We start from the raw sequence: 16777 nt of genomic DNA on the forward strand, positions 1-16777 counted from the left end.
AGGTACATGAAGACGAGCAGCAAAGTCAGTCCTCAGGGAATGTGCAGGCGACCTTGGAACGGACAGCTCACGGAAGAACCCCGACCAAACCCAAGAGGAGGCGTGTAGTGGTGATAGGGGATTCCCTACTGAGGGGAACAGAAGCAGTGATCTGTGGGCCTGACAAGATGTCTCGGGAAGTGTGCTGTCTCCCCGGGGCTAAGATCCAAGATGTAACTGAACGACTGCAAGGAATCATAAAACCCACTGACAAATACCCCTTCCTCTTGGTTCATGTGGGAACCAATGACACTGCAAGCAATAGCCTCCAGAAGATCAAAAGAGACTACGAGGCTCTCGGCAGGAAATTGAAGCAACTAAATGCACAAATTGTCATCTCGTCTGTCCTCCCAGTTGAACGACGTGGCCCAGGGAGAGAGGGGAAAATAGTGGAAGTGAACAGCTGGCTTCGCAAATGGTGTAAACAGGAACGGTTTGGATTCTTAGATCACGGACTGCAGTTTCTTGAAGATGGACTTCTGGCAAGTGATGGGCTGCACCTCACAACGGTTGGGAGGAATGTTTTTGCCAAAAATCTCAGAAACCTCATCAGGAGGGCTTTAAACTGACTAATGTGGGGGAGGGAGACAGTGCTCCTGAAGGTAGGAGTCTATCAATTAATGAAGATGATCATCCAAATGTCATAGACCAAATGGAGCAAACAGCACGCGGACCTAGTGGTGGGAGGAAAAAATCCTTAAATAAGAGACACGGGGGAATGATTAATGGACTTCAATGTCTGTACACTAATGCGCAAAGCATGGGAAATAAACAAGATGAGCTTGAGCTCTTGGTACAGCAAACTAAATATGACATAATAGGCATCACTGAAACCTGGTGGGATAAGTCCCACGATTGGAATGTAATAATGGGGGGATACAATCTATTTCAGAGAAACAGACCAGACAAGAAAGGAGGAGGAGTGGCGTTATATGTCAGGGATGTGTATACCTGTGAAGAGATCCAAGATTTAGAACCTCAAAGCCAATGTGAGAGCATTTGGGTCAAAATTAAGGGAGAGAAGAATAACAGAGACCTCATTGTGGGAGTTTACTATAGATCCCCAAGCCAAACGGAGGACATAGATGATGCCTTCCTGGAACAGATGGCCAAGCATGCAAAAGGAAGGGAGATAGTAGTAATGGGGGACTTCAATTACCCGGATATTTGTTGGATGTCAAACTCAGCCAAGAGCATAAGGTCAAACAGATTCCTCACTGGCCTTGCAGACAACTTCATTGTCCAGAAAGTGGGAGAAGCAACAAGAGGAACAGCCATTTTAGATCTGGTCCTAACCAATGTTGATGACCTGGTTAGTGGGGTAGAAGTGGAAGGATCATTAGGCGCGAGTGATCATGCTCTTCTGAAGTTTACTATACAGCGGAAAGGAGCAGCCAAGCATACTAGGACTCAATTTCTTGACTTTAAGAAAGCCGACTTCATAAAACTTAGGGAAGTGCTGGGTGAGATCCCATGGACAGTAATACTAAAAGGAAAGGGAGTTCATGATGGCTGGGAGTTTGTTAAGAGGGAGATAGTAAAAGCACAACGTCAGGCAATACCAATGAGACGGAAACATGGAAGGTGCCTAAAGAAGCCAGGGTGGCTATCTAAAGAACTTTTAACTGAATTAAGATTAAAAAAGGATGTGTACAAAAAATGGAAAAGGGGGGAAACCACCAAAGAGGAATTCAAACAAATAGCCAGCACGTGTAGACACAAAGTCAGAAAAGCTAAAGCACAGAATGAACTCAGGCTCGCTAGAGAGGTTAAAAGCAACAAAAAAGGCTTTTATGGGTATGTTCGTAGCAAAAGGAAGAACAAAGAAACAGTGGGGTCACTCAGAGGAGAAGATGGTGAAATGCAAACAGGGGACACAGAAAGGGCTGAACTCCTCAATGCCTTCTTTGCCTCAGTCTTCTCCGATAAAGAAAACAATGCCCGACCTGAAGAATTTGGAGCAAATGATTCAGCAAAGGAAACACAGCCCAGAATAACTAAGGAGACAGTACAAGAATATTTGGCTAGTTTAGATGTATTCAAGTCTCCAGGGCCAGATGAACTGCATCCAAGAGTATTAAAAGAACTGGCAGATGTGATCTCAGAACCACTGGCAGTCATCTTCGAGAAATCCTGGAGAACAGGCGAAGTCCCGGCAGACTGGAGGAGGGCAAATGTTGTCCCTATTTTCAAAAAGGGGAAAAGAGAGGACCCAAATAATTACCGCCCAGTCAGTCTGACATCAATAGCAGGGAAGATTCTGGAGCAGATCATTAAGCAAACAGTCTGTGAGCACCTAGAAAGGAATGCTGTGATCACCAATAGTCAGCATGGATTTCTGAAAAATAAGTCATGTCAGACTAACCTGATCTCATTTTTTGACAGAATTACAAGCCTGGTAGATGAAGGGAACTCAGTGGATATAGCCTACCTTGATTTCAGTAAGGCATTTGACAAGGTGCCCCATGATATTCTTGTAAAGAAGCTGGTAAAATGCGGTCTTGACTCTGCTACCACTCAGTGGATTTGTAACTGGCTGACTGACCGAACCCAAAGGGTGCTCATCAATGGTTCCTCTTCATCCTGGAGAAGAGTGACTAGTGGGGTGCCACAGGGTTCTGTCTTGGGCCCGGTCTTATTTAACATCTTTATCAACGACTTGGATGATGGACTCAAGGGCATCCTGATCAAATTTGCAGATGACACCAAACTGGGAGGGGTGGCTAACACCCCAGAGGACAGGATCACACTTCAAAACGACCTTGACAGATTAGAGAACTGGGCAAAAACAAACAAAATGAATTTTAACAGGGAGAAATGTAAAGTATTGCACTTGGGCAAAAAAAATGAGAGGCACAAATACAAGATGGGTGACACCTGGCTTGAGAGCAGTACATGTGAAAAGGATCTAGGAGTCTTGGTTGACCACAAACTTGACATGAGCCAACAGTGTGACGCGGCAGCTAAAAAAGCCAATGCAATTCTGGGCTGCATCAATAGGAGTATAGCATCTAGATCAAGGGAAGTAATAGTGCCACTGTATTCTGCTCTGGTCAGACCACACCTGGAGTACTGTGTCCAGTTCTGGGCACCACAATTCAAGAAGGACACTGACAAACTGGAACGTGTCCAGAGGAGGGCAACCAAAATGGTCAAAGGCCTGGAAACGATGCCTTATGAGGAACGGCTAAGGGAGCTGGGCATGTTTAGCCTGGAGAAGAGGAGGTTAAGGGGTGATATGATAGCCATGTTCAAATATATAAAAGGATGTCACATAGAGGAGGGAGAAAGGTTGTTTTCTGCTGCTCCAGAGAAGCGGACACGGAGCAATGGATCCAAACTACAAGAAAGAAGATTCCACCTAAACATTAGGAAGAACTTCCTGACAGTAAGAGCTGTTCGACAGTGGAATTTGCTGCCAAGGAGTGTGGTGGAGTCTCCTACTTTGGAGGTCTTTAAGCAGAGGCTTGACAACCATATGTCAGGAGTGCTCTGATGGTGTTTCCTGCTTGGCAGGGGGTTGGACTCAATGGCCCTTGTGGTCTCTTCCAACTCTATGATTCTATGATTCTATGATTCTAAGAACGGACCTCCGGAACTAATTAAGTTCTTAACCCGAGTGTCCACTGTATATATATATGAGGGGAGGAGGGAGGGAACATGCATGAACACAGGGCTCATCTATGTAGCATCAAGCCACACTTTGGTGTTCACAGAATCATAGAAATGTAGAAATGTTGGAAGGGAGCCCAATGGTCACCTAATCTGACCCCCTGCAATGCAGGAATCCCAACTAAAGCATCCATGATAGATGGCCACCCAACCTTTGCTGAGGGAGTCCATTCCACTGTCAAACAACTCTTACTGTCAGAATGTTCTTGCTGACATTTATTTGGGATCTCCTTTCTTGCAACTTGAAGCCATTGGTTTGTGCCCTGCCCTCCAGAGCAGGAGGAAACAAGCCTGCCCCCATCCTCCATGTGACAGCCCTTTAGATATTTTAAGATGGCTACCATATCTCCTCTCAGTCTCCTCTTCTCCAGGCTAAACATACCAGGTTTGGAGTAACCCACTCTCTACACAGCCATTTCCTCTCCATCTTCTTCCCCTTCCTTCCTGGTCCTCAGCCTTTAAGCTTACCTTGAGGACAGGGTCGGATGCCTGTTCCCCCTCATCCGCACCCAAGCCCCAGTATAACTTTTGTAATCATCCCATGAGAATTGGAGAAGAACCAGCAAGGACTATGCAACACTCACATTCACCATTTCTAACTGAGTCAGAAGGGCTTTCTTCTATATATGACCAGATCCTACAATATATCTGCAAAGGGACTGTGGCATTGTCAGGATGGAGACCCATTGACAGCACTGGTTAAGTAGAGGCAATCCAGCCTCACGATGCTATGTATATTTAAATCCTCAGTGCCCCAGACATATTTCAGCATTATCCAAAGAATGAGCACACTCCCCAACCCCACACACCATTTCATCACAGATAATATATTGACTTTTAGGATACATTTTGTCCCTTGTTGTCTTTTGCACACTTACTGTCTGTAGTTGTAAGCTATATCTGCAAATTCCTTTCTTCTGGCCCGATAAACAGGATCTTTGAAACCCTGATGGGGGGGAGAGAATAATAAAAAGCACTGGTTTGTGAGTGTCGAAACAGAAATGCAGTTTTAACAAGAAGTGCAGAAGCAACAAAATGCGTCTTGTGTGAATAAAAGCATAACTTTTTGTGGACTTGAATCTATTTCATCAAATGTGTGAAGATTATCCTAAACTGACAGGTCCACATGGAGTGAGGGAGAAAGGAAGAAATGTTGGCAATGAGGTTGGAGGGAAATAATATACAAGAAATATAAATGGTGCCCATTGTGCTAAACCATAAATGTATGTAGAATAATGGCAGTGATACTTCACAAGGCTTTGTTGACTGTAACACAGCCTATAGCATTGGGGAAGTTACAGGTGGCCAGTGAGGAAGAGGAAGAGCTTTGGCCCACAAGCCTGAGGGTTTTGTGCACTGCAGTCACTGAAGACAATGTGATGTTTCCAGATTCGCTTGCTTCTTCACATCCTAAATTACCTAATTGCAGCTTGGTTCCCCACCCCCCAAAAAATCCAGAAGGAAAGTCTCATTATCTAATTAATACTAGCTCATGCATGCAGGATACAGCTTTCATGTCAGTGCACTGAGGTTTTGTTTGGCTGATGATTTTGCCCTGCTTTCAACCACTGCGCCATCTTTTCATCCTGACAGAAGCTCTGAGAGGACTCTTTGATTCAATCATTCAGAGCAACTGAGTCTCCATTCACCCTGCTTTTTTTTAGGACTCTGCCAAATCTTTGTGTGCCAAGTGACTGTACAGAATACATAGCTCATTTCAGATTAAACTACATCTAGTGAAAGACAAATCACACTGCCCCAATTAATGTAATAGCTGCAATTTTATTTCATATTAAAAAAAATTTGCTGCACTGCGTGTAATTTATTTGCAAGTATCCTGCATTCATTGAATTAATAGCAGTAAATCCTGGCTGCTGCGCTTCGTCTCCCGACATCAGAACAAGGTGCTATTAGCCTGAAAGGATAAGGCAAGTTGTTTACTTGCTTTGGGGTTGTGTGTTTCATTCATTAAAAAAAAAAAATACCTGCCAGAGAGCCGCATCCATAGGCTTAGAATAAATTATAGCCTTTGGAGTGGCTCCACGTTTTTGTTTTATAAACTGTACTAATTTGGGACTGCACCATTTCAGACTACAAGGGGGGGGGGTAAGGGCATGTATTTTTATGGCTCCCACACATTACCCACACATTACAAAACCCTGAATAATTTCCTATAATGCATCATGGGTTCATTCTGAAAATATTTGTCCCAAGTTTTTAGGAACATCGGAAGTTGCCTTATACCAAATCATACCATTGGTGCATCTAATTCACTGTTGTCTGCACTGGCTGGTAGAAGCTCTATGGGGTTTTTGAATAGAGCTGTAATCATCAACAACAACAAAACCCCAACAGTATCCAAGAAAAAAAGATCCAGAATCCATAGCAGGGCATTACCCTACTATTAGGCCAAGAAAAAATGTCACAAAACAGTGAAGGAGCTTTCAAGTTCTTCAGAATTCTCCATTAGGCTGAATGCTAAGCAAAGGCAGGAAGGTGGAGAAAAGGGTACCTTGATTTTAAAGCCTTAAAGGTCTCAGTCTGGAGCACACCAAATATGTTTTCAAGTTGTTCTCTGTGCTCATGAGGACTAGAAATATCATTTTTTTAAAAGTATGTAAACAGAAAGACTTTTTTATTTTGCCTTACGGGGTGGTCGGCATCCAGTTCTGCTCCGTAGCTGAGAATTTGATTGGCAAATCTATCCAGTTCTTTAATCGTTCTCGGGAACCATGGAACTAGGCAGCGGGAAAGAAAACATGAATAGTCTTTAGCTTCTAGTTGCTGGCTCCCTTCAGTGACTTTCTGTCACTGAGCTACGGTCTTCGCCAAATATAAATCAGCAAAGTGTTAGCCCTTATTTAATGTTAATGCTAGGAAATAATAATGCTCCTATTCAAAGCACTGACAATACTGAGTCTTATGGCATTTAAGAACTAGCATATTTCCTGATGGCACAAGGAATCAGTTAGGGTTTACGGAATCACAAGGCTCCTTTTTTTGTTTTTGATGTAACAGTCTAACTTACAGCTGTGCTGACTGTGACTGATACTTGTAGCCAAAAATATATGGAGGGCACCAGGTTGACGAAAGCTGCCTAGGATGACATTTTGGCGTTTACATGGCATATAAGAAAAGCTTTGTGCACTGAATTTCCGCCTCTTACATAGCCTCTGTCTATTAAAATATGACAGTTCATACAGCAATAAACCAAGGATATTGAAATGTGTTCTCCCTAAAAGCTAAGAAATATTATGAATTGTACCACTAGAGGGCAGCAGAAGCAAAATATTGCTGCCTCAGTCACACACACTTTCTCTTACTTAAGAGTTCTGTTTACTTTAGGGAGCTGTAGGTATCTCTTAAAGACCTTTAACAATAAGCTTGTCTGCACACTACAAGGAACACAGGCGCAAGCTGGCTTTACACGCATACAAGTGTTTTCATTAAAGAGCCAATTATTTGTTGGTTTGGCATACACAGGCACACAGATTGTACACCCCTTAAATGCAACGGGTGGATACCTCTAACATAATAAGCACAAGCAACTCAAATTTCCACCTGTGCAAGGAGATTTTTGGGAAATTTAAAAAGAGCAAACTTTCTCTCCTGCTGTTAATAACAGCATTGCGGAGGAGTGTGACTGTGTTGCTAGCCAGCCGGCCAATATGCACTGCTCAGAGGTACATCCCACGGTATGGTCTGAAAGCACGAGACAGACAGCTGATAGACAGGTCTGGGTCTGGGCAGTGACTGGATGGGAGGCCATCTGCGAACCCCACAGAACACATTTCAGTGATGGAAGGAAGCTGGAAGACTAAGGTTTGAAATACCGGTAAATAGGTGCCTTGTGTGGAAGCCACTTTTAGCCACATTGCGCACATTCTAGCACATGGAGGCTGAATGCGAAAAGGGATACCCACAGTTTCAGGGACTACATTCCTAGAACCACAGAACTGTAGACCCTGAGGGTCATCTCTAGTCCAACCCCCTGCAATGCAGAGATATGCAGCTGCCAAATACAGGGATCGAACCTGCAACCGTGGCATCATCAGCACCACGCTCTAACCAACTGAGCTATCCACTTCTGAATGAACCTCTGGAGCTCTTTTATGTGCTTCTGTCAGTGCTGAGGCTGGTTTGTCCTGCCCAGAAGTGTCTGACGGACAGCAGACTCTCCAAGAGAGTCTGCAAATGGGCTCTTAATAAAGCAGAGATGCTAAGGACTGGATCTGCTCGAGACATTCTGCATGCAATGCATGTGCTCTGCCCTTGAGCTAGGAGACCTCTCTTTATTGGATGTAGTAATACTGCAGTCACAGTAAGGTAAAGGGAAAAGGGCCCCTGGATAGTTAAATCCAGTCAAAGGTGACTATGGGGTTGCAAGCACTCATCTCGCTTTCAGGCCGAGGGAGCTGGAGTTTGTCCGCAGACAGCTTTCCAGGTAATGTGGCCAGCATGACTAAACCGCTTCTGGTGCAATGGGACACCGTGATGGAAGCCAGCAGGCAAAGAAACGCCGTTTACCTCCCCGCCGCAGTGATACCTATATATCTACTTGCACTGGTGTGCTTTCGAACTGCTAGGTTGGCAGGAGCTGGGACAGAGCAACAGGAGCTCACCCTGTCATGGGGATTTGAACCGCCGACCTTCTGATCGGCAAGCCCAAGAGGCTCAGTGGATGGCCATTGATTTTGTCCAACAATGTCTTAAGGGCTACAGGGTCTTCATCCCTGGTCTGCTTAAAATTAAGTGGGGGCTTACAGTCAGGTAAGAAGGTACAGGATTGCAAACTAAGGCTGTGCTTGAAAAGCCTTTGCTATTCTCATGTCCTCTAAATGTTGCTGGATTGCAGTTCCCATTAGCCTCAGTCAGCATGACCAAAGGGATGATGGGAGTTGGAGTCCCACCACATCTGGAGGGCACTTGTTTCCCCACCCCAGGACTAGATGGAACTTTGGGCAAATAAATTGTGACAAGGACTAATTTGGGCCCAACTGCCCAGCTTACGCCGGAACCATTGGCCACAAAGAGCAAACAACAACAGCATTCCAAGAGATCCTTTTTAAAAATAGAAAACCACATTATCCGCTTGCTGAGATGTTATTTGGCCCATTCGATGGGCTCTCTCCTCCAGCCCCAGTTAGCCAGACATGTTGTCTCTTCCTGCTGCCATTAATGAATGGCCAGAGCAAGCTGTTGCGACACTGACCCTCTGTGAAGCTCTGCAGAGCAAATGCAGGCTGATCAGTAATAAATATTGATTTGTCTGCAGGAGAAACAGCAGAGTTTTATGGTCCTGCGGTGAACACCCAAGTAGTGACCAATTTAACATGGGGTCAGATGCTTAATAGGATGCTAATCAGCTATTTATATGAGGGGGCAACAAAACCGGAGGGCTTCTGAGGTTCTGGGGAACTCTGTCCGTTCTGGGGAGGGGTCAGAGACAGGGCTTTAAAATTTATTGTCAGTCCTAGGCCCAGGTTGGAGCCTTTTAAAACATAGCCAACTGCTCAGCTCAGCCCCAGGGTCCTAACAAACAAGGCTTCTACAGACTCTAAGCCTCTCGCTTGTCTCCGGACAGCAAAGCATTGTCTTTACCTCCCAACTCCCACTGAAACAGAATCATATTTAATTCTTTTATTCAAGGCTACTGGGGGGGTCTGAACTTTTTGCCCATATTAAAAAGGCTTGTGAGCAAATGGCACCGTGGCTTAGTTGGCCGATAACAAATCTTGAGTACAGCTCATGGCTAGTCTGGAGAAAGCTTTTCTCTCTAGACTGGAGGAGCTCAGTTTTTAAAATGGCACACAGATTGGAGACAGGGGTGACGTCCTGTTTGAAAGCTGCTGCTCAAAGCACCTTTCTCTGCATTGCTTTATGGGAAGGTTGGCTGCTTTATGACAACTTTGCAATCTACAAGATGGCTGTGTAAATCAGCTTTCTGTAAACCCCAATCCTAACTGCGTCGACTTGAAACTAAGACCCAACAGCTTCAATGGGTCTTATGTTTAAGGGAGCATGCCATAAGATGCTATCAATGACAGAGAAGTAGAACCCTCTTCTCTCTCTTTTTTGCTCCAAATTATAATTAAGAAAGATGAAGCAAGATGACCTCCCCTCCCCCCACAGACCCACACAGTCCCCAAAGTAATTAAACCTTCACTTTTAAGTGACTGTGATTCCCTGCCAAGCCATAACATTTTGCCCCTTTCCTGAATGGCGGGCTCCAAATATTTTCCTTTTTCTCAATGCAATGTCATGGACAGGACACAAAGGGAAGGGTAAGGAGATTATAAGGATTTATTCCAGGAAGATATTACTACCCTTTCATGTTGCTCCCGGGAAGGAAGGCGAGGCAGCAGACCTAAAGCATTTTAAGCCAACCTTAACTGAAATCCTATTAAGATCACATCTGCTGCTTGAGAAGCCAGGAGGGCATTAAGATTTGGATACGTGTACATGTGTATGAGACATAGAGAAGGGTGGACACTCATGGAATACTGCACTGCTCATAGAAAAGCTACCTCCAGGTGACTGTCTTACTCCTGTGTGCCTATTTATTTATGTATAATGAATAAGTAATCCATAAGTGACAAATTCTGAATGCAAACAGGTGGCGTGATGGGACTCATGCTCTGATAGTGGGCTTCTCTGAGTGCCTACTCTTGGGAACAGGAATTTTGCCTACGTGGACCTCTGGTCTGATTTGGGCCCTTAGGTTATGTCTTTGTGAATATGGCACATATCTGAACCATTTGGCACAGTGATTGTGGGGAAATATTTGCCACTGACTAGGTATAGATGAATCAGCTTGTTCCCGACCCGTGCAAACTCCACAGGTTCATTCATAAGTCTGTTCTGATCTGTTTCCCCACAAATAAGCAATTCTTTTAAACAATCCACATTAAGAACATGCCTAAGTACGTCATTAAATATGTGGTTTGTTACAATATACATTGTACATACGCTTCAGGTTACATACGCTTCAGGTTACAGACTCAGCTAACCCAGAAATAGTACCTCGGGTTAAGAACTTTGCTTCAGGATGAGAACAGAAATTGCGCGGTGGTGGGCGGCAGCAGTGGGAGGCCCCATTAGCTAAAGTGGTGCTTCAGGTTAAGAACAGTTTCAGGTTAAGAACGGACCTCCGGAATGAATTAAGTATGTAACCAGAGGTACCACTGTATTTAAATCACATAGTTATAACTCAATGTACAAACATATTTTATATTCAGATTTAATACCTTGAGGGAGGAATACAATGCCACACTAAGTTAAAGACCCTTGGCTGTGTGCTAGCTGCAAAAGGACTTGCTCTTGCAGAACGGCAGGAGTCTAACATGCTTCTTGCTGCCGGTGGCCCAACAGATTGCTGTAGCCCCAATACTTTCTGTTGAGCAACAACTGGTTGCACAACTGTTGGCACAACCGATGTGTTGGATTTCATATTGCACAACTAATATTATTTCCCTTATGCAAGTTCAACAGCCATTGCCTTGATGGTCAAAGGGAGCTGAATCCAAACTTTGAGTATTATCATTATTATTATTAGCCAATAACTGTATCACAAAAATGTAGAAATGTACAAAGGATAATTATGTTCTAATCAACAAATTAATCCAGGAGGTATGGATCACATCAGTCTACAGTGGAATTCACAGAAGTCAAACTCCTCAAGCATCCCTCCTACCATCTGGGTTAAAGGAGATATAGCTGCTCCAGCTACATGTAAACCAGGGACGAGGAACCTGCATTGCTACCCAGGTTGTTAGAATACAACTTCCATCAACCCTAACTATTGTCCATGCTGCCTGGGGCTGATAAATGTCATAGTCCAAAAACATCTAACGCATCACAGATGTTCCCTATCCCTGCTGTATGCTATCTAACAATCCCACAATATCTAGTCTCTGTAGTTAATCAGTGCTAGTCCCAAAAAGTCTAGAAGGATCAGTAAGAATATATAAATATTTAAAACATTACACATTTAGCTTTCCCATACCAAAGACATGCACGCCAGCCAAATTTTATATCATGGCATTCCAAATCTAAAATATCTGCATTTTCCAATATGATCCATTCCCTTTACCAACACAAATATGCTGCCTCGTAATACAATTCTAGGTCTGGCAGGGCAAAGCCTCCTCTTTCTTTTACATCTATCAAGATTTTATGTTTAATTTGTGGCTTTCCCCCCTGCCAGATAAATTTAGAGATATCTTTTTTCCATTCTTTGAGACAACTTAACTTATTTGCAATCAGGATTGATTGGAATAAAAACAGCATCTTAGGTAGTACATTCATCTTAATGGTTGAGATTCTGCCTAACAGTGAAAGCTGCATCCTTCCCTAAATCTCCAATTCTTTCTTAATCTCTTTCCATAGTTTAATATGATTATCTTGAAATAAATTGAGATTCCTCACCATCAGCCAAATCCCCAAATATTTTACTTTTTTACCTATTTTTAGGCCAGGCATTTTTTTCTAAGGCCTTTTTCGAGTGCTAATCCATGTTTTTAACCAACATTTTTATTTAATCTGTATTTATTTTGAAACCTGCCACTTCTCCAAACCTTTTCATTTCTTCTAAGGCTTTGGGATCACTTACCATAGATTGTTCCAATGTTAACACCACATCATCAGCAAATGGCCTTAATTTGTAGACTCTGCACAACTCCTCTATACCTTTAATTTCCTTCCCTATTTCTCCTTATATGCTGAAGCAATATTTCTAACATCAAAATGAACAACAATGGAGTTAAGGGGCAGCCTTGTCTAGTACCTTTTCTTATTTGGCATTTGTCAGAGAGAATATTGTTTATTAGTATATTTGCAGATTGATCAGTATAAATTGCCTTAATTCCTGCTTAGAAAGAATTACCTACCACCATCTTCTCTAACACCTTGATCATAAATGACCAAGAGATATTATCAAAAGCTTTCTCAGCATCTAAGAAAATTAAAGCTCAGGACTTCCGGGTTGGCGCGAACAGCTAATGGCGGATTCCCTCCGAGCTCCGGAGGGAATCGGCTCCGCTGGGGACGGGTCCTGCCGCGACGGCGACGCGGGGACCCTCAAAAACCTCAGGCGCGGATGCCTGAGGACCTGGTGACTCGGTGGGCACCTTAAGCGCCCTCCCCGATTCACGAAGAGCCTTTTTAAAGGCTACGGAGAGGATACGGGGAGTGGCGTGGTGCTGAGAGTAAACCGCTACCCCAGCGGAGCGAAGCCGTGTGCCATGGCTGAAGAGCGCTGACTTGCTTCCTTGAAAATTTGGACTGAAAGAATTACCCGTAAGACGGATTGGGACTTTAAAAATTCTTCCCTGAATTGGAGACGACCGGGGGGTGTGCTAAAAGGAAGTCCGCACCCCCCCCCTGCAGACGATCTAAGCAACGACATAAGAGCTAAGCTGGAGAGCCTACCCTTGGTGGGGTGAGTTAAAAAGGACACTAACTTTCAAGATTTAGTTAAAGGAAATTTTGTGCTGGAGAGTGGAGTTTTGGAGACCCTCTTTATGTTTTGAACAACCCCCCCTCCCGGGCTCGGGAACGTCCTGCCTTTGTGCCTGCGTAAGAGCTGCGGAGTTTGACAGCTGTCAAAGCTGTCAAACGGGCAGTTTAAAGCGGAAAAATCACTATTTAAGATCCCTCTGGATTAAGATGAGTTATAATTGAGTTAAAATTGTTGGAAACAAAGTAACAATAACAAGCTAAAGGACTGTTGGAGAAAAGACTAATAAGTAACCAGATTCCCTCTAGGGGGAATTCTGTGAAACTACAATGGATACAATGGCTGTGGATGGAAAGTTACTAGTGGAAATCGAAAGGATGTTTCAATTGGTGGGAACCTTACAAGAGCAGAGCTCAGCCATGAATAAACAACTCAACATCATGACCTTGGGAACAGGCAACTCTGCTGTTTGTATTGAGGACCTGAATGAGAAAGAATCCACAGCTGAATGGGAAACAATGTCTACAGAGGTGGAAGAGACTAAACAAGAAAAAGAGAAAGTAACCTTGGGAAGCAACAATCAAAAGCTGACATCTGTGGAACACAAGCAAGGAGACTCTGGGAACACATCTACCACAAGTCTGCGAAAGATGCAGAAGAAGAAGGAGGAGGTTCTGGGACAATATGTACAGGAACTTAAAATAAAGAAATATGATTGGGGCCTCCTTTTGGACTTTGACTTTGAGGATACAGGCTTTGTGGAAATACTCCAGCAGTTGCTTTCAAAACTCCTTGTGGGAAGAGAATATGTTTTGATGGTGAAAGATCTTTTTCCAGACTTGACGATTGACATAAAGGACAACCAGCGAGACCGGCGGAGAGGGACTGAAAGGGACTTGAAAGCCTCGGACGTGAGGAACCCAGGCTGAGAATCTTGACTTTGGATTTTTATTGGGAAGGGACAAAAACCGGGGATGGGAGGGAGGGAAGAGGAGATTCTTAAAAACTCTTAAGACTTTCATGTTTGGTTAATATGACTTTTATTCAAGACAAAATGAAAATTCGATGGAAGAGAACTTAAGTCCAACTTAGGAAAATCAATTATTTTTTTATTAGAAAAGAGGCAACAAAATGAATAAGATGGTTAAGAGGAGAAATGCCAACTTGCTGATATAATCTTGGGAATTGGGATGCACGAGGGGGGGGTGGGGGGAAGCCAGGGAACAAGGTTATGAGAAGAGGATCTGCTGAACCTATACATGTTTGTGTCTTGTGTTATTGTTGTGTTTGTATTGTCTTTATAAAAGCGGAAAACCCAATAAAAAATTTTTAAAAAAAAAAATAAGAAAATTAAAGCTGCTTGTTTTTCATTTCTTACTTCCAGGTACTCGATTAAATTAATTCTATTTCTTATGCTGTCTTTCATTTGTCAACCTGGTAGAAAACCTGCTTGGTCCCTATGGACTCACTTAAAACCTTTTTCAACCTGTTGGATAAAACTGCAGCAAATAATTTATAGTCACAGTTAAGTAGTGAAATTGGTCTGTAATTTTTAGTCTTTGTTAAATCACAGTTTTGTTTAGGAATCAGGGTAATAAATGTGTCTTTCCAGGAAGCCGGAACCACTCCAGTCACTATAATTCTAGTCATAGTGTCTTTAAGTGGTTCAATCAAAGCCTTCAGATGTCTTCTAAAGGTTATATAGTTACTCATCTCCTTGACATCTGATGGGAGGGTGTTCCACTGAGAAGGCCCTCTGCCTGGTTCCTTGTAGCTTCACTTCTCACAGTGAGGCAACTGCCAGAAGGCCTTGGAGTTGGACCTCAGTGTCCAGGTTGAATAATAATAATAATAATAATAATAATAATAATAATAATAATAATTTTACTTATATCCTGCCCTCCCCGGCCAAATGGGGGCGGAGATGCTCTTTCAGGTATACAGTAGGGCTGGCAGTTAACCTCTTTGCTGTAGGGAAGGAATGTTGTTATTCTGAACAATATCTCCTTACCAGCATCCTTCCTCTTTTCACGTGAAAGCTCGTGGACATTTGCTCCAATGTCGTCTCTCAGTGTATGAATGATTCCCTCAAGAGCTGGGATGTTCTTGCTTTCCAGGTTGATAAAAAATTCATACTCATCTTTGTTCAGCCGGGAAGGTCTGGATTCAATGTGGATCAGGTTTATATCCTTCTCCTGGAACAAAGACGGTAACATAATGAAAAATGAAGCACAATTTTGGCTGACGGCCTAGAAAGTGGCTGGGATCACTGGGTAGTTCACAGCACAATTAAAAAAATAAAAGAAATCACACTATGTTTACGAAGACTAAGCAGGCACACAAGTCCCCTGGTGTCTTCCCCACTATGGCAATATGCATCATATTTTCTAAATTTGAATCCTATTTTCATCAAGGGAAGTAATAGTACCACTCTATTCTGCCTTGGTCAGATACCACACCTGGAATACCGTGTCCAATTCTAGGCACTGCAAGTTAAGAAGGTTATTGACAAGCTGGAACATGTGCAGAGGAGGGCAACTAAGATGATCAAAGGTTTGGAACCTAAGCCTTATGAGGAATGGTTGAAGGAGTTGGGTATGCTTAGCTTGAATAAGAAGAGGAGACTGAGCGGAGATATGATAGTCATCTTTAAATATCTTAAGGGCTGTCACATGGAGGTGGGAGCATGCTTGTTTTCTCCTTCTCTGGAGGGTAAGACTCGAACCAATGGCTCCAAGTTGCAAGAAAGGAGATTCCGACTAAACATTTAGGAAAGCTTTCTGACAGTAAGAGCTGTTCAACAGTGGAACAGACTCCCACAAGAGGTGGTGGACTCTCCTTCCTTGGAAGTTTTAAAACAGTGGTTGGATGGCCATCTGCCATGGATGCTTTAGCTGATATTCCTGCATTGCAGGGGGTTGGACTAGATGACCCTTCCAACTCTATGATTCGAAACGATGGACTGGGTATGGATAGGACATCCCTATTTTCATTTTCAGAAATTTAGGAGGATACGTTTGCCTAAATTACCATATGCAACTTTTATGCCCATTCTCTCCTTGTTGTGATGCAAATCCTCTTTTTCAGTAATGCCTAGCTGGCCACCTGAGCAACTTCTTCTTTCTATCAAGTGACTATTGTAAGCAATTAAATGGACCAGTATCCTCACCGTATGCCAGAGGCACAAATTCTTTTCTTTCTTTCTTTGTTAAAAAAAAAAAGAGGACTGCTTGGTCTGTGTTGAAAACACTGCTATGGTCATTATAGAAAACAGTCACCTCCAAGAATAGTCATGATAAATGCTGTTTTTTGGGGTACTTTAACCTTAAATAGATTCAAGAGCAGACCTTTGTGCATTACTGACACAGACCTCTGAAGTGGCTCCCCACCATCGCTTGCCATGAGTGTATGTGCCTTTCTCTGAGTTCTTAGCAGTGGACACTACAGATGAACTTAAATTGTTTGACCAGATACCAACACAATAAGTTGAAAAGGTCAGAAGTGCATTCAAATCCTGCAGCTCAGGAAAGATGTTCTCCTAATTGAGCTGGTCTCCATGCAAATAATGCATTTAACTAGGCTGCTCCCCGAGGTCAAGTTGTTTTAGTT

General features: G+C 43.2%; 1 protein-coding gene and 1 long non-coding RNA gene across 3 annotated transcripts in view; one reads left to right on the forward strand and one right to left on the reverse strand.

Annotated features, from left to right (window-relative positions):
- The window catches only part of PAH (phenylalanine hydroxylase), a 54907-nt gene that overhangs the window by 17325 nt on the left and 20805 nt on the right, over positions 1–16777 (reverse strand). For both annotated transcript variants that reach the window (XM_081212265.1, XM_081212264.1), the window contains exons 3-5: positions 15180–15363; positions 6361–6449; positions 4590–4657 (exon numbers count right to left, since the gene is read on the reverse strand). In XM_081212265.1, the coding sequence (XP_081068391.1) occupies positions 4590–4657; positions 6361–6449; positions 15180–15363 (341 nt within the window). The remainder of the gene's footprint in view (positions 1–4589; positions 4658–6360; positions 6450–15179; positions 15364–16777) is intronic.
- LOC308596952 overlaps positions 140–16777 on the forward strand; it is a 44233-nt gene continuing 27595 nt past the window's right edge. The window contains exon 1 of the long non-coding RNA XR_014012753.1: positions 140–269. This is a non-coding gene — a long non-coding RNA (uncharacterized lncRNA). The remainder of the gene's footprint in view (positions 270–16777) is intronic.

This window comes from Podarcis bocagei (assembly GCF_964188305.1).
Source record: "Podarcis bocagei genome assembly, chromosome: 10".
Lineage (NCBI taxonomy): Eukaryota > Metazoa > Chordata > Lepidosauria > Squamata > Lacertidae > Podarcis > Podarcis bocagei.